At 42.1% G+C, this 18,532-nt stretch overlaps 1 protein-coding gene across 1 annotated transcript in view; it reads left to right on the forward strand.

The window, feature by feature from the left end:
* Positions 1-16,699, forward strand: part of MTMR7 (myotubularin related protein 7) — a 56,829-nt gene extending 40,130 nt beyond the window's left edge. The window contains exons 7-13 of the mRNA XM_027122698.1: positions 6,295-6,404; positions 7,486-7,611; positions 9,357-9,406; positions 11,480-11,680; positions 13,318-13,458; positions 14,798-14,924; positions 15,636-16,699. Coding sequence (XP_026978499.1) covers positions 6,295-6,404; positions 7,486-7,611; positions 9,357-9,406; positions 11,480-11,680; positions 13,318-13,458; positions 14,798-14,924; positions 15,636-15,998 — 1,118 coding nt within the window. The 3' untranslated portion in view covers positions 15,999-16,699. The remainder of the gene's footprint in view (positions 1-6,294; positions 6,405-7,485; positions 7,612-9,356; positions 9,407-11,479; positions 11,681-13,317; positions 13,459-14,797; positions 14,925-15,635) is intronic.
* The last annotated feature ends 1,833 nt before the right edge of the window (positions 16,700-18,532 follow it).

Consider the following 18,532-nt stretch of genomic DNA (forward strand, 5'->3'; position numbering starts at 1 on the left):
AGGTCTAGAAGGGGACGGTCCCTAACACACCTGGCTCCGAGGTTCCCACGAAGTATTTTTCTCTGCTCAGAGGTAAGGTTGTAACTCTCAGTCCCAGTGTCCTTTTTATTTGATTCTTTCTTCCTCACCTCATTACTTTATGTGGCGATGGCTAAGTAAGCCTGGAAGAAATGGAAGAGTTCAACCCTTTATAGTCACATGGAAGTTTTTCATTTCAAAGTGAGTATTTCCTGTAACATGGCCTACAAGTTTATGCTATGAGGTTCTACCAGCTATGAGCTAATGAAAAGCTATAAAGGCTGATCTTTTTTCAGTTCTCGATCTTCTGACTTTCCCCATTATTAATTCCCTGAGATTACTAACCTATTAGACGAGACAGCCAATAAGACCTGGCTGAAAATCTGGTCACTGTCCCTCAAAATTTAGCACGTGGCATGGGTTTCCACACAGAAAACCTACTTTCCCATTAAAGTGAACTGGAGAGCTCCACCTAGCGGTAAGATTTTTTAATAAGTGTTCTACTAGAGCAACAGGTCTCTTTGTCAGGCTCCACTAGTTATCAATTCATGGTCACTTGGAAGAAAGAAATGCATCAGGAGTGTGTACCTGGCTCTCTCTTTGTTGTAAGAGGATGTAAAATGTGGCTGGATGGTGTCGCCCGATCTAGACTGAGATCTAATGCTCTAAGCACTGAGGCAGAGAGGAAAGAGCGTGAGCTTTGGGGCGTATGTGTTGTGGCCAGGACTCCAGCTGTTATTTGCTGGCCGAGTAACCATGGATGACTTAGTAAACTCTTTTTTTTTTTTTTGGTTCGTGGGCCTCTCACTGTTGTGGCCTCTCCCATTGCGGAGCACAGGCTCCGGACGCAAAGGCTCAGCGGCCATGGCTCACAGGCCCAGCCGCCCCGCGGCATGTGGGATCTTCCCGGACCGGGGCACGAACCCCTGTCCCCTGCATTGTTAGGCGGACTCCCAGCCACTGCGCCACCAGGGAAGCCCGAATTAGTAAACTCTTTAAGCCACACTGGCTAATCTGAAAAATTGGGAGTAAATATATGCTGCATGGTAGATAATGGATGTAGAGGAAGTCACTGGGAGCTACATAGTTATTTTAGACAGTCATCTGTACATCAGACAGTTCTTGAGAGTTTTCTATACACTGGGCATTGCATAGAAAAAGGCTTTATTTATTAATACAAAGTGACGTTACTGATCTTGATATAGGGCAGAAAATTCTGGCGGGAAGAGAAGATGGTGCTTTCTCATAAGTGATCTTCCTGAGGGCTGTCCTTGGGTAGATCAGATGGTTGAATGTTTTAATTGGATGTCAAAGCCAAAGACCTCGTCTCTGGGTGATTTTAGCAAAGGAGAGGACAAGAGAAAACAAAGATTTAATGGGAGAAGAATGGCTGTTTTTTATTCTCACTGTGCTGTATCTTGATGTTCCTTGGGACAATTCAAAGATCAAAAAATTTCACCCTCAGAATTGTTGTTTTCATTTTATTAATCATGACAGCTAGTTTTTGGATAACTAGGACATTTACAAAAGGAGCACTTATAGAAGAACGTGTCTCCCATAAAACTAAAGATAGACGTGACTCATATTAGCCACAGGGTGAGCAGTTTTCCCATAAGGCTGCAGGGGGGATGGGGCAATTCAGTATCTGCTTGCCAGTGACAGTGTGGCCTCAGATTCGATAGGTGCATTGGTCCTGCAGCTTTGCTCAGCCGGTGTGATGAGCGTGGAATGCTTTTCCACCAGTTACGTCCCCAGCCACGTGTACTGCTTATTTCACCACTTGTTATTTGCTGGCAACATCTTAATCTCACATGATTCTCGGCCTTCTCTCCAGCATTTGCCACTAATATCTTACATCCACCCCGACGTCACAGGCTCTCAGCACCCCTTCCTTCTCGCAGACTAGACTTCTATTTTCATCTGCCTTACGTTTCCTATTTAGACTTGCTCATTCCTTAAGCCCTGTCTTTGGTTGAGTTCCTGTTCACTGAGAGAAAATGACCAACTCCCAAGCCTTCTATATGGTAAATGTAACATAAATGGGCATATATATTTTAAAATTTATTTGTGGCAAATTGTGTCTTTAGACACAAAACTCATATGCAAAGCTAATAAATGCCTGTAGGGCATTCTTTTGTGAACCAGCTGCTTGATTTTCTTTAGGTCAATGGTAATCAGTATTACTGGAAAGTGTGTGTGTATACATGCATTTACACACACATACATGTTTATTAGTAGCTCGACACAGACACATACTCACGCCCATGTGAGTTTGCATGTAGTTACCTATGCTGCTAATGCAAGCAGTGCTAGCACAGGTGTACAGAATTTAGGCTGGATCGCAACTTACCATTTGATATGAGCATCGACTTCTTTAGAGGATGACAAGGCTATTCAAAAATGGCTTTCATGGCATTGTTAATTGTGTGGAGATTCCAGAAAATAGCATCACAAACAAAGCTGGAATCTTATTGGTGTCCAGTAATATACAGAGAAGCTAATATACAGATCTCTCCAATTAATGTAAAGGCCTCTATAAAGAGGGTCCATGTCAGTTGGCGGGGGGGGGGGGAGGAGAGTGGCACTGACATTAATAGACTGAGGACACTTCACTGCAGAGTTTATTCTGTCACCAGGGTGGGCTCTAAGTAAAAAAGGGAGACTACAGGGCAGGCTTTACCAAACACTTCTGTTGTACAGGCCATAATTAAGTCCTCTTTGAATGGTATCACCTGCTGGGATGTTCAGTTGAGGGAGATTACCATCATTTTGCTAGTTCTTTGAAGGCCGTTTCATTGGGCTTGGGTTTTTGACTCCAAGATGGGAAGGAGACAAATCACACATGAGGAGAGCTCATGTATGTGTCTGGCTGGCAAGTAAGGGAGGGCCATGTACCTTCCAACCTTAGATCTTAGACACAAGAAAGACCAATCCCACAGGGTTCAGATGGAGACTTTGCACCCTCACTGATCCCCACGCAGTCACTGTGTAGGAAGAAATGAGCTTGGTATAGGAAATAGCTAAGGAAGATCGTGGGAGGTTAATTTTCTTCCAAATAAATTTCCTATTTCCTCAGGTGCCATAATTATTGATCTTTTTTTAAGTGTTGTTTTTATGTGTTTGTGGGATATAGTTGCCCTGTTATGTAAAACAAATGTCACTAGACCCAGGCATTAAACTCCAGGTTCGTATAATAAGTCTGGTTCTCTGTGATCTGTGGCTGACGCCTCTGAGGTCAGCTGAAATGAACTTTGTTCAGCAAAATGGTTTGTAAATATTGGTTCAGCTTTGGCAACAAGGGTGAACCGATCAGTATTTCTGCCTTATCCTGAGTTTATCCAAACAAACCCACCAGTTTTATATTTAAAAATCCAGGCGCTAATTCTTGGAGTCTCAGTGTACCCCCATCTGTCCATGTGTATTAATCACCTGTGGGCTGATTGCTCTTAACAATGGCCACTAAGCATGTGAGGGGAAACACTCAGCCGTTACCTTGCGTGAAACCTCGGGAGGCTATTTTATTCAATGTACCCAGTTATAATGTTCCTGAAAGCAGATGTGTTAAACAAGGAGCCATCCTCCGTGTGCAAGGAAGGGAGCTGACCTGGGAGAGATGCGGCAGCTGGTCCCCTGGGCCATGAGCCAATGAAGAGGGTGGCCTGGGCATCCTCTCTACAGCACCTTTTAGGGCCTTGTTCTGTGAGCTGGCCGGTCCCCTCTTGCCACTGGCACAGGCTACCTCCCAGTTAGCTAGAGAGCCTGGCGTCTGTATTTTTAAACTCGCTGTCATTTCCACACCTGGTGAGAAGAGGAGGCAAAAGGGATCATTTGTCCTTGGACTGAGCTTCTGAGCTTGGATGCCAAAATATCCCTCTAGCTCCCTGGACTTTTTGAAATGAAGGAGGATGCCAGCTAGCCCTGAGCCCGATCATGACCACCAGAAATTTGGGCTAGTTCAGTGGAAAAAAAAAAAATCACAAAAAACTGTTTGCAAGTCAGAATTATCTGCGGAAGATTTAAAGGACTCAGTGGGTCCAGAGACTCTACGTGGTGGAATGTGTGTATTTTAGGATTAAGTTGAACGGTCTGGGTCACGGCCGGGGTTGGACAGAAAGGCCAAACAGCAGGCGCCCGCGGGAGAGGCCGCAGCACAGAGGGTGCGGGGATTGCGTCTTGTGCGCTGCACGGAGGGCCTGGGCAGCCCTGCGGCCAGCCCGTCCCCGTCCGCCTCCCCCAGGACAGAGCCACGCCCGGCCCAGTTTCTCACCAGGGCTGGCATTTTTCAGTTGCAGCAGATTCAGCGTCTGTCTTCACACTGAGTACATACACCCCGAGGTCACGGGAAGAGTTTCCCAGGGGCGCCCTGGCTGGATGGCTTTATGGCACTGACTTCCGCAAGTGCTCCTTCCTAAAACTGCCTCGCCTGCCTTAGAGATGCTCCTCCGTCCAGGTGTGAACCAGCCGTCCTTTCCCACCTCCCGTAACGAACTGTCCTTTTGCCACCTTACAGACGGCGAACACACCTTCAGTCTTATTATGGGGCGTTATTCTAGGGTGCCTGAGAGGGTACATAGTTTTTTTTGTTTTTTTGTTTTTCAGTGTTCATAAAGTTTTTTTGTTTTTTTTCCTACATCTTTATTGGAGTATAATTGCTTTACAATGGTGTGTTAGTTTCTGCTTTATAACAAAGTGAATCAGTTATACATAGACATATGTTCCCATATCTCTTCCCTCTTGCGTCTCCCTCCCTCCCACCCTCCCTATCCCACCCCTCCAGGCGGTCACAAAGCACCGAGCTGATCTCCCTGTGCTATGGATACATAGTTTTAAAAATCAGTGGAGGGGCACATGTGCAAAAACGTTTGAAGACTGCACATCAGGTTAATCTCCCTGGAACAATCTAAATCGCTGCTGGTGGGGAGCCAGCAGCACTGTGACCTCAAAGGGACAGTGTCCTGAACCAGGGCAATGCTGGAGAGAACTCAGTTCTCCAGCTGGGCTTCCAGCTCAGGGCAAGCTTTTGGAAGGAAGAGTTTGGACTCTTGCCTGAACATATTCATAATACGGTTTTTTCTTAAGAAGGGCCTTAAAAGCTGGGAATCTCGGTATTTTCTTCCTCACTGCTGCCGTCTGTGACTCAGAATTTAACTACTTGTGCTTTTTTTGTGTGGCTCTTATGTTGCGGGAAATACGACTGAACCCTCTGTTATCTGGCATATTTGAGGGAAGGGCATCTGATAAATTAAACGTTGTTAACTGTTTTTAAGTATTGCAAATGCGCGATGCTTTCATAGACTTAAAGTTGAATCTGGGAGTCTAGAGTTGGAAGGGCACTTAGATATAATTTAGTACACCTTCCCTGTTTTAAACGTGAACAGATCAAGGCCCAAACTAACACTTTAAACAAACAAAATCTATGGAACATTATTTAATTTTCATTGATTAATTTATAAGATTCCTCAAAAGGGCTTTATAGGTATGAACCCCATGAACTTTGGAATGTCATATTTGTGATATGTCAGAACGCTGAGCCCTAAAGTTTTTTCATGCTTAACTAAAAGATAAGCTCTCGAGATGAAATTGTTTGTGATAATATTATAGAAGTGTTTACACAGCTGCCTTAGTTTTGTAAAATATAGGTATCATTGGAATCCTGGATTATCTTCATTTTCGACCAAAGGGAAAGCCCCTAACCTGATGCTCTAGAAGCATTCGGAAGTGCAGGGCCTCATGTTTAAGTTCACACGCTTTGCTCCCTTTGGGTAGGGTTGTTGGTAGCAGGAGTTCGATCACTTCCATTTAAGACTTCTAGGACAGCTCTGTTTTGTATTTTTACAGCAGTCCGCAAGTGCGGTGCTTGGATGATGGAGTTCTAGCGGGGAAAGTGCTGGAGTTCGTTATAGGCGTCTTTTCCTCCAGGGCACTCTTACTCAAGTGCTTCCTGGTGGCACATTTTGACTATCTTTGCTGGAAGAATAAATAAATCTTCTCTTATTTTTACTATGGTAACATTCAATGATTTTCATTTATTGGGGTTTAAACTTTACTAATATAATACTCCTAAACAGATGCAGTGTCCCCTGTGACCAAAGAAGATAGAAAAGCCTTTACTTGGAACTGTTCAGTAGAATGAGTAAGCTTGGGCGTCTATCTTGACTCAAGTCTTCCAGAAAATACTGCAGTGAAGGAATCATTAACGAACTACCTGCAAATATGATCACATGTAAAATGAGAGACTTTCTGTATTTTGTTTCTGTAACACGATTTATCTTGCAGTGTGTGAACTTAAATCTCCCTCCATGAGTGATTTTCTTTGGGGACTGGAGAACTCTGGCTGGTTGAGGCATATTAAGGCCATCATGGATGCAGGAATCTTCATTGCAAAGGTATGCGAATGCAGAGAACGGAAATTATGGGGCAGAGCAGCCAGTGTACTCTGACTTCGGAATGGAGATCTTGTTGCCTTGCGTGAGCTCCTCTGTACTAAACTGGGTGATACCAAATGGGGAGCTGGCTTTGCAGACCTCCATGAAGTTTGCCCTCTGAAGATGGGATTTTGTGAAAGAGAGGATGGTGTTCAGTTGACAGTGTATCATCAAGGCGATCAAGTGGTAAAATACTTTCAGAATGGTCTCTCTTCAGTTAGGCTTGGTCCTGGGTGGAGGAAAGAATTTTCTATAGGAGGGTACATCCAAATGTGAGTCACCTGAGTGACCGAGGCCTGAAGCTTCCATCTTAGCAAACAGCTCCCCCTTTTCAGTGATGGCAGAAGCAAGTCATGTTCCTGAACCTGGCAGGTAGATTCTGTTCTGCCAGAGGAAGATTTTGCTGCAACTTTCACATAAGCTGCTTTTGAATGCATTGTCTATTTTGTTGTTCAGTGCGTTTTTTTAAAAAAATAAATTCCCCTCAGATTTATACCTAAAGACAACCATATCTTTTCTGATGACATGGTATGCCCCCCTTTATTAGATAATTCATTTATTTAACAAATATTTATTCAGTGCTGGGCACTTTCACTTGGCTCTTATCCTTTTATCTCTAATTTCATAGTTTTACAATTTATTATTTTTGTCTTTTCCTTTTTGAAAATGATTGCAGCCAGAAGCAGCTCCAGAATTTCATTTGGAAAGGCTTAAGGTGGAAACCCGGCAGGGAGGAAGAGGGTTGAAGGTGGGCTAGGAGACGTTCATACAGGAAGCCTGCTTGTATATGGTACTGAAGCCAGGCTCGTGGCTCCTGGACATAAGGGAAGGGAAGTGACGCTTCAGTTACCGGCACCAAACCTCTCCTTGGCTCCGCCCTAACTACACGGGGGCGTGAACACTCAATAAATGAAGGAACAGGTTTTGGTATTGATTTTTCGCCTGTAAATCTTTTTTTGATTCTTTCTGCGAGTACAAAGCCAAAGCTAATTCTGATGATGTTTCCTGTTGATAGCCATCCTTTGCCCATCCTGTTTTTCAGGCGGTTTCAGAGGAAGGGGCAAGTGTGCTTGTTCATTGTTCCGATGGCTGGGACAGGACTGCTCAGGTGTGCTCGGTGGCCAGCCTCCTGCTGGACCCTCACTACCGGACTCTGAAGGGCTTCATGGTGAGTGTGGCCGCTTGGCCACTGTCCAACGCATGCAGTGCCTGGACAGAATGGACCTCTCTTCTGACAACTGTTGGCAACTTTTCCCCCTCCTCCTCAACATTATTTTCCTCTTAGTAGATCAGCATGATTAATTAAAGGGGAAAAGGTGAAATAGGCTTGGAATAAGAAGGTGAATTTCTGGGATTTTGGAACCAATTCAAATCAATGCTATTATAAATATAAATATAAAATATCTACTTAGCAGTTTGTAAAATAGTTTTATACCTCATTTGTATAAATATATTTCAAGTTTGATATATATTTTCAAGTTTGAGGTAACATGACTATAAAACAGAAAACACTTTCCAGAAAAAATATTTGGAGAAAAACCTTTCTATAGGAAAAAGTGTTTTCACTTACTGCTTTTATATTTTAAATTGTCCTTCACAACTCTGGATATCCAGAGAATATTGAAAACTTGACAGTGTTTTTGCATTCCTTGCTGAAATTCTGGGTACATCCTCTCCTAGACTTTGCACCTTTTAGATGTGCATCAAAGCTTGACATGTTGCTTCCAACTGCAGAATATTTGTGTTAGTTGCCTGGAAGGGTGAAGCTTTGGCTAAGCCAGAACCAAAATCTTAAAGTGACTGCAGGGACTTCCTAGCGGCTGGGAGATTACTGGTTCCTGCCTCTTGAACCATGATTTGGTAGAAAGTGCTTCAGAGGATCCTGAATCCATGCTTGGGATCCTTTATCGAGTATTATCAGCTGACACTCTGGGGACAAGAGAGAAGTGGCAGGTTTCCACTCTTGGGCTTTTTCTTTTGTTTTGAATGCGTCAGAGAACTTCCTATCGCCTGTGACAGCACTGAGACTTCAGGGTGACATTCCTCTTCAGACCCCTCCCCTGGACTGAGGTTGGGGGCTGGAGTCCTTCATTTATGTCTGGAGAGTGGGGAGGCTAAGTCACACACCACCGGGCAGTTTGTCAAGGCCAAACTTCAACCAATCCTTACTTTTTTTAAGGGAAAAGCTCTGGCTGTTTTAGAGCATTGGTGATATTGATGGTACTATCCTATAGTATTTGATTAAAAACTTTTTTGTTTTTTTAATCCAGAAAATTTGAGAGTATAAACTCATGTTACCCCTAACTCCAAAGCAGGGCTGAAACTCCTAATATGTTCCAGGCCCTCATCATTCTAGAATTCTTCTAAAGTATACTGAAGATCACTGGAAAACATCCCTAATTGTTTCTTGTAAAACGGTTAGTATTTGCTATTATATTGACAAGCAGCATTGCCTGTTGGTTGAGAGTTGGGCTAGATGGGCTGTGGTGGTTTCTGGAGCTCGGTTACGAGGTGGCATCCACCACTTGCCAGTAGCGTGATCTTTGGTGAGTATTTAACCTCTTTCAGTTTCCCCCTCTCTAAAATGAGAGTGATGATACCTACCCCACAATGAAATGAGATCATACATGAAGCAATATGAACAGTGCTCACTGAAAGCACTCTGTGGGTGGTGGCATTACATCTTCATATGTCCACTCTTGTTTATTTTTCCTATGGAAGGCTTTCAACTTTGCCCTGACATGCATCTGTATAGGGGTGGACAGTGAGTGTTTGTTCATGTGCAGGTTACAGAGGAGAGTGACTTCCGCTCCAAGAACCTCTGAATTCAGAATCCTTCAGAATTATTGGTGCTGGTCTCTTATTTTCCTTCATTTGCTTCTCTCCATGATATTTATATTCTATCTTGTGTAGGTATTAATTGAAAAGGACTGGATTTCCTTTGGTCATAAGTTTAATCACAGGTAAGAAATATTTTAAAATCTGTTGTAGTGAATGTTTAGGATAGAGATAATCTGTTTCTGAAGTTCTCAATTGAGTGGGGGGAAAATAGCCTTGTTTTCAGAGTTTCCTTGTGTACCTTATTCAGGAAGTTAAAATTTTGTTGAATATGTGTATCACAGATAAAGAAGTTCTAACTCGAGAGCGGTTGGTATTTACTAAGCAGAACTAACTAATATTAAGTTCTTCCAGAAGAGACAGAAGCTTGTTCATTAATCGACCTAGAAAGGATGGACTCTCCCTTCCTTCCACACACATTTGATTTACTAAATTATTCCATTTTTGAAGTGCAAATATTCATTTTAAGCTGCACGTTGTGAAATGCCTGTGGAACAGTTTTTCTTTGATCTTCCACAAGGGGAGTTAAATTGGGCTTATCCTGCGGCATTTGTGTCCCAGGCGTCTCTGGAGAGCTAATGTAGGACAGCGGCCCAGGCTTTGAGCCCAACAGATCCAGCCTCAAATCCAGGCTGTGGCATTTACTGTGTGGCCTTGGGCATCTGTCCTCTCTGAGCATTCGCCTCCCGTCTGTTTAAAGGGGAGACCCTCCCTAATCCACGGGGTTATAGCAAGGCTTTTAAAACCGTATATGTGAATAGCCCAGCTCCTTGCCTACTAGCCCATCTACTGGGCTTTAAATAAACAGAAGCTACTGGCCTCATTTGGTTAGTGTGGATGGTAATGTCTGACTGGTGTTCTGGTGTCTCTGATCCCTGAATGTTACGTGTTGTAGCTGGTATGGTCTCGTCTTTTAGAGGTAAAATTTAAATTTAGGCAGCATGCTGATAATAATTTAGAGATTTTGATATACATTTTTGATTGTTTGAATGTTTTCCTAAAATAAATTCTCAATTTATGGAGCTGCCCATATTTATTTTTGTAAGTTTTTGCATTTAGCATTAGTTGAGCATTTATTATGTGGTTTTCTGGAATTCTATTTTTATAATTAATTATCTTTCCCGGAAAGCAGTGATTCGATTTTACAAATGAAAAAATTAAAGCCCCCAAACAATTAAGTAACCTTACGATCAACTGTTATTTTCAATTTTGGGGGTTCCACCGACTGTCTGATAGGCACTTAGGATCTCTGTGGTAGAGGATCTGTGGCAGAAAGAATATAGAAATGGCTAATGTGTGTCTTGTGAGGAAAGAACATACTGGGCAACCCCTTTTTAAAGCGACCAAAGGTGAGTGGGACTAAACCTTTTGAGGTTTCCAGGCAGTTTCTAATGTTTCCACCCTGGAAAAAACTACTAAACCGATCCTTGCTCATTCCTATTCCTCAAGCTGATTATCCATGTCTGAGAAGATGAGGTTCTATATTGTTATTCTGTATTTGATGGTACCCAAATCACCCTTTTGGATTCTTTCTGAAATTCACGTAATAGTGTAAAGGACGAGGCAGTCTTCGTTTAAAAATCAATACAAACATGAGGGAGGAGATTCCTGATGTACTCTTGAGAACAGTGATACGAGAGATATAAAGGTATATGGGAATCTGGTCACGTGGAAATAAATTGACAAGTTTTAACACTGGTCTAGAAATGGAAATATCCCTAGAAACTTGGGGAACCTGTTTTTTTAAAGCTGTCTCTCTTCCTCTTTTCTTCCCAACAAAACCATGCAAAAACGAAAAACTCTGAAGTTGCTTAGGCGTTTCTTCCCATTCTCCCCCCAGTCACTAAAGTGGAAGATTTATTTCAGAAGTTCTGATGTACTTCGCACGTTTGAATGAAAGGTTGCTCTCTCCATGGAAAGACTCCTTGAATGCACTAACACTTTTCTTTTGTAATTATAACGTCAACATGTCCCTTCTCTGCCCAGACCTTCACTACAAAGTTTCTTTTGACATTAGAATTTTAAAAGTTATGTTTTTCCACTTCTTCTGCATTCCAGGTTTATAAGATAAGATGTTTAGGAACTAGGGTTGCTTCTATGATTGTTTTTGCATTTATAGCTTTCGAGTTAAAAAAAGCAAACAAAAAAAGAAACCCCCCAAAACCTTGCCATAACGTCTCTCATACTTTGTTTTACAGATATGGCAACCTAGATGGTGATCCCAAAGAAATCTCTCCAGTTATTGACCAGTTCATTGAGTGCGTCTGGCAGTTAATGGAACAATTTCCCTGTGCCTTTGAGTTTAATGAGAGGTTTTTGATTCATATTCAACACCACATCTATTCCTGCCAGTTTGGAAACTTCCTATGTAACAGCCAGAAGGAGAGACAAGAACTCAAGTAAGTGTTTCAGTGTTTAATTTTTATCGAAAGAGTTTGTGACTGAGAATTTCAGATGGCCTTCCACAGTTTTGAAGACTGTTTTACCCACACATCTATACTGACAGAGTAAAGTTATTTTCTTTTTCCTGACGTCACTTTAACAGTTTAATGCCATCAGCTGACAAAGATAGTACAAGTCCATTTTGCCCAGTTCCTGCCTAGCGTCCACAGACAGGTAGGTAGACTTCACGTACTGATAATGGAAAGGAAGCTTCTTGGAGTCAGAGAAAGCAATTTTTGCATTTAAAAGGAAAGAGACATCTTTGGCGGATATACTGTCATAATTGCAAGTACAGTAGTCCCCCTTATCCATGGTTTCGATTTCCATAATTTCAGTTATCCAAGGTCAACTGTGGTCTGAAAATATTAAATGGAAAATTCCAGAAAAAAAACGATTCATAAGTTTTAAATTGTGAGCCATTCTGAGTAGCACAACGAAATCTTGTGCTGCCCCTCTCCATCCTGCCTGGGACCGCCTGTTACTTACTTAGTAGCTGTCTTGGTTATCTGATTGACCGTCGAGGTTAACACAATGCTTGTGTTCAAGTAACCCCTATCTTACTTAATAATGGCCCCAAAGTTCAAGAGTAGTGATGCTGGCACTTTGGATATTCTTATTATGCCTAATTTATAAATGAAACTGTATCATAGGTGTGTATGTATAGGAAAACACAGTATACACAGGGTTCAGTACTGTCCACAGTTTCAGGCATCCACTGGGGGTCTTGGAACATATATCTCATGGATAAAGGTTGACTACTGTATAACTGGGAAAGTAAATTAGAAACTCAGGTTACTCTCTTATTCAGATTAAAACTGGATTGCTTTTTATTGAGAGGGAAAAAGTAGATGAATGTGGACGTTTTATAAAGTCAAAAACTTAACACAAAGTGACTTAAGAGCTGCAAATCAAAGAACATTTTTGAAATTTTTATAAAATAAAATGACTTTAAGTGTGGTATATATAATATCGGATTTAATTTTGGAAATGATCAGTTCAAATAAAAGACTCTACTAGTTTATAGAGCCTGAATGGAAAGAAAATGACTTTTTCCAGTAGGTACTAGTTTGTTTTCTCTAAGGAACTTTAATTCCAATAAATCGTAATGATTTAAAAGTAGCAGAGTACATCCTTTACATGTACAGAGTACAACCTTTACATCCTTTACATCACCTGTTTTCCTAGGTAGTTTTGTGATTTGTTGGGCCAGATTAGCAAAAGGGACAAATGTCATAGGAATTCAGTGAGGATTAAATGAGAGAAAATATGTGCAGCATTTAAATAGTACCTGGCAAATAATAAAAATCCAACGACTATCTGGGGAAAAATTCCAAAAAATTTCTTGTGGTTTTATTTTACACTCAGAGGGATCAAGCATCTTGCTGAGGCCAGTACGGACAGCAGAGGAGTCAAGACTGTTACAGAGCTCTCCTGCTGTACCATGAAGACACAGGTTGCAAATTTCCCTGCTAGAGAACAGGGACACCTGATGTTCAGATAACAGTTTTTGATCCCTTTCCAGCTTTAATATTACATGTCTACTCTTTGTAAGAATGAAGATAAGCTATATTCAGGCTTATTTTCTTTTTAACAGAATTCAAGAAAGAACATACTCTTTATGGGCTCACCTGTGGAAGAATCGGGGTGACTACCTGAACCCTCTATTTAGAGATGATCCCAGTCAGACCCAGGGAACCCTCCATCTCCCCACGACGCCATGCAACTTCATGTACAAGTATGTAAACCTCTAGGACCTTAACAAGTATGGCTATGAACTTAAGATTCTGGCACTTTTTACCATTTGGAAGTTGAAGTGTATGAGCTTCAAGGCTTTTTTGGATGCAAACACACTGAAGGAAGATGCTTAAATATCTCATCTGGCATTTTTGCCAGTGTCTCCTCTTGTCTCTCTTTTCCCCTCTAAATGTGGAATTCTCTTTAGAAGTCAATGTTTTGTAGTAATGATATCCTAAAAATGTAAGTTCCAGTCTATTTAAAAGTGAAGGAGGGAGGGAGGGAGGGAGAGAGGACCTTAGAAGTTAAATGTGGAATCACAGGTTTAGTTAGTGATCATGACACAGCTTACCTTCAGGAATACTGTGGCTTTGGTTCCTGACCACTGCGAGAGAGTGAATATCGCAATAACGAGTCACACCAATTTTTTAGTTTCCCAGTGCATATAAAAGTTATGTTTACACTATACGGTAGTCTATTAAGTGTGCAACAGCATTACATCTAAAAAACAATGTAACCATGTTACATACCTTAATTTAAAAACACTTTATTGCTAAAAAATGCTAACCATCATCTGAGCCTTCAGTGAGTAGTAGTAACATCAAAGATCACTGATCACCATAGCAAAGAAAATAATACTGAAAAGTCTTGAAATAGTCTGAGAATTACCCAGGTGTGACACAGAGACACAAAATGAGCAAATGCTGTTAGAGAAATTGTGCTGATAGACTTGCTTGGCACAAGGTTGCCACAAACCTCCAATTTGTAAAAAAACGCCATCTCCACAAAGCACAGTAAAGCAAAGTGCACCTGTATTCTCATTTGCATTCCAGTATGCTTTACTGTGTAGGATAAAAAAGGGAGGATTTATTGCAAATGTAAATTTTTGGTGGTTGTAATAAAAACAAGCGAAAACCCTCAAATTTAAAAGACTCCCTTTGTGGCTGAAAGATTCTGCATGTTAATACAAACACTCATTTTTCAAGTTGACTTCCAAACTAAGAGCCATTTTCTTAAGCCCAAAAAAGAAAGAAAATGGTAACATGTACTACCTTCAGTCTGTTTTAGAAAAATATGTTATGTGCCTACTAATTCAGTACCATCTGTACAAGTAGACTTCATGAATTTATTCTCCCCGAAAGAAGTCTACTGATTCAAGAACATGAAAACATCAACATGAAGTTATCGCCTTAGTAAAGTGGCTTTTTTGAGCCTGTGCTTTGCATTTGGTTATTATTAGGACGGTGGGACTGTGGGTTGAAAGATTCCTTAGAAGACTGGAGGATGTGGATATACAGATTGTGACCTGGTGTTTCATGAAGCGCTGCTGTCCTCTCTAGATTTTGGAGTGGAATGTATAACCGCTTTGAAAAGGGACTGCAGCCCCGACAGTCGGTCACAGATTACCTTATGGCTGTGAAGGAGGAAACCCAGCAGCTGGAGGAAGAACTCGAGGCCCTAGAAGAAGTAAGACACACTTGCTCTTGTTAACCGTATTTTGTGACGATCACTGCTCTGGGAAAGCCTCTCATGACTCGGGATGTGTGAAACGTAGCAACAGAGCCATTTCACATTTTTAGCTGGTGGGTAACAGGAAACACAGCCCCCAAAGGTGAGCACTTACCTGTAGGCACTTGATACGTTTCAGACATCTGGCTTGGCTCGCTTCCTTGGTTTGCCTCGGGGATGATGAAAATATTAGGGAACTAGATGGTAGTGAATGGTTGTGTACCCTTGTGAATATACTAAAAACCACTGAACCGTACACTTTAGAGGGTGAGCTACTTATATCTTAATTTAAAAAATTAGATAATGAACACCTCACTCCTAATTTTAAAAAAATGTATTTTGAGTTCACAGGATGAAAATTATGTAAAACCAGATAGATAGATACAGAAAGAAGGATGCCAGGTGCTCTACCTATGCTACGTTTTCTGCATTTTATAGAAAACCTGTGCTAAGGCAGTGCCATCCTTACATTAGAGATGAAGAAAGCAAGGCTCACAGAATCTAATTATTTTGTCCAGTCATGAAGTCTAGTTTTCAACCCAAGTCCATCTAAATCCCATGTTCTTAACATTATACCCAACTGGAAGGTAATGAATACCTTTAGGCATGCATATACAAAAAAGATACATGATTTATGATCGTTCCCTGAAATTGTTGTTTCTTTTTTAGAGGCTGGAAAAGATTCAGAAAGTCCAGTTAAATCGCACTCAAGTGAAGAGTAAGCAAAGTGAACCCAGCAGACACTCAGGGTTTTCTACCTCAGACAACAGCACAGCCAACACTCCCCAGGATTACAGCGGGAATATGAAATCATTTCCATCCAGGAGCCCTTCACAGGGCGATGAAGATTCTGCTTTGATTCTAACCCAAGACAATTTGAAAAGCTCAGACCCAGATCTGTCAGCCAACAGTGACCAAGAGTCTGGGGTGGAGGATCTGAGCTGCCGCTCCCCCAGCGGCGGGGAGTGTGTGCCAAGTGAGGACAGCGGCAAGGACCGGGATTCGGACGAGGCCGTGTTTCTCACGGCCTGAAGGTCCCCCGTGGAGGGACACACAGAAACACGTTCCAGAAATAAGGGAACAGTGCAATTTCAAATGACAAAGTAGCCCAACAAATGATACAGGTCCTTGAGAATTATAAAATGTAGCAGTGAAAAGAAAAAAGCCCAGCTTTTAGTTCCTTCAGGTGTTGAAGAACAGGAAGTAGCCATTTCTTTTATCAAACAAGTATAAGGAAAATGATTCCCCATTTTGAAAATCATTCTAGACTGTGGAAGAAGTTTCATTCACCACAGAGCAATGACCTCTACCATCACCTGAGGTTATCAATGCAAATCTTCCTTGATAGCCTGCAGCTGGTCAGAAAGTGCCCTGACCTCTTCACACTTATCACTTCAGTCTTTCCCCTTATTTCACCTCCAGATGCATATTTTGTTTCCTAAAATATTTTGTTACCTTCCTTCCTGTTATCAGTATTTCTAATAATGGAACACATTATGGCTAATAGACATATTTCTGTAACTGATGAGCTCTGTAACTGCTCTTATGCTTATCTATCTTTCAGGTTTATTCACTTTAACGTTCTCTTAGGTAATATATTTTAAATCGTTATAATAATTTCGTTGCCTTTTCCTGGAATTTCATATTGCTCCTTATTTAAAAAACGCTAAGACTTACAACACACTTTTCTCTTAACACCAGTGTACCACCTAATAAAGTAGAAACAACATTTACTCTCTGGTTCTTAAATATGAATTTGGATCATATTAACTTCTTTTTTAATAACAACCTTTTATTATTACTCCAGAGGCCACATCACCAGGACAGGGTGGGTCAGCCACCAGCCTGATCCCTGAAGTATGACTGTATAAAGTCACAGGGCACCATTTCAATGAGAGAAGATGTCACGTAAGAACTAGAGAATTTGGTTTTCATGTCTGTTTACCACGTGGAGTAAGTTCTGTCATTTGTTACCTTAGGAACCGTGTGACTGGTTAGTACTGTTTGATCGACGTTCTTTCTGCCTGCAGAGCCCACACAGCTGTCTCAGCCAGCAGCCCCGTTCATCAACAGAGTCCGGTCGGTCGGTGGTGCAGTCTGACCAGAGAATGCGACAAGGCGCAGGTTTGCCTAGCTTGGGCTCCCGAGGGGACGTGCTGCTGGCCCTGGAGTCCAGTCTGCCCACACCCAGGCAGAAGAGCTGAGCCATGGCGCCTCTGCTGTAGACTGTGGCTCCTGGCCCCTACTGACCAGAAAGCCTGTTCAGGAAGATGTGGGAGCTGCCTGAAATGGGCCTTCTCAGTCCTCCACTGGCAGAAGACAGAGAGCCCCACCCGATAGGGAGGGGTGGTGAGAACACCTGGAAGCTGCATACCCCAGCAGCGCTTGAGCTGAGAAGTGAGTGGGCAGAGCTGACCGCCCTGAGAGCAAAGCCAGTGGCCCTGTTTGGCCAGGGAACCTGGGGCACAGGTTGACTTGAGACCACAAACAAACAGCGTTAGTGACCTTCGAGCTGCTTCTCCCACAGTGCCTGAGCAGGGAAACTCATCTGTAGCCCCACTTATTGCTGAAAACATGCATCAGCCTGCCTGACCAGGGAGCTTTACCAGAACACATGGGAAACTGCATAACCAATCCAACAGCCCCGTTTACAGTGGCAGTTGAACAGAGAGCACAGCCTGTGACTTTCCCTGTCTGCAGAGCAAGACTGGTGGCCTGCACCTTCAGTGCACACTCCTGCCTGATTCAGGTCCCCAAACAATGAGCTGTGCAGGCCTTATGTCCCATCCTGCTGCACCACCAGGGCAGAGAAGCTAATTTCATAGCCCCACCTAATGCTGAGTATAGTATCCAGTCCCAACTGTCTAGTAACATCACAGAATCCAAGCAACCATGAAGCCTATCCTACAGCCTCACTTGGGTGGGAGGGTAACCAAGCCAACAGTCCTACCAGGCTATCTCAGCCAATGACCCTCGCCTCCCCCTCAGTGCTCAAACAGATGCTTTGCCCAAAAATAGACCACCTAAGTACATAAAGCAAAAACTAGCAGAGCTAAAAGGAAAAATAAAAGCAATAAAGTAATAGTTGGGGACTTTAATACCCCACTCTAAGCAATGGGTAGATCATCTAGGGAGAGAATCAATAAGGAAATAGCAAATTCGAACCACACTATATACCAAATGTACTAACAGACATATACAGAACATTCTGTTCATCAACAGCAGAATACACATTCTGAAGTGGACATGAACATTTTCTAGGATACACCATATGTTAGGCCACAGAACAAGCCAGTAAATTCAAGAAGATTGAAATCATACCAGGTATATTCTCTGACCACAATGGTATGAAACTAGAAATCAATAACAAGAGGAAAACTGGAAAAGTCACAAACATACGGAATGAAAACTCTCGTGAACAACCAATGGATCAAAGAAGAAATTAAAGGGGATATAAAGAGTATCTTGAGATGAACGAAAATGGAAACACAACAAAACAAAACTTACGGGATGCATCAAAAGCAATTCTAAGGGAAGTTCACAGCAATAAATGCCTACATTAAGAA

This window comes from Aethalodelphis obliquidens, unplaced genomic scaffold (assembly GCF_003676395.1).
Source record: "Aethalodelphis obliquidens isolate GAN/ISIS:26980383/991018 unplaced genomic scaffold, ASM367639v1 scaffold25, whole genome shotgun sequence".
Taxonomy (NCBI): Eukaryota; Metazoa; Chordata; class Mammalia; order Artiodactyla; family Delphinidae; genus Aethalodelphis; species Aethalodelphis obliquidens.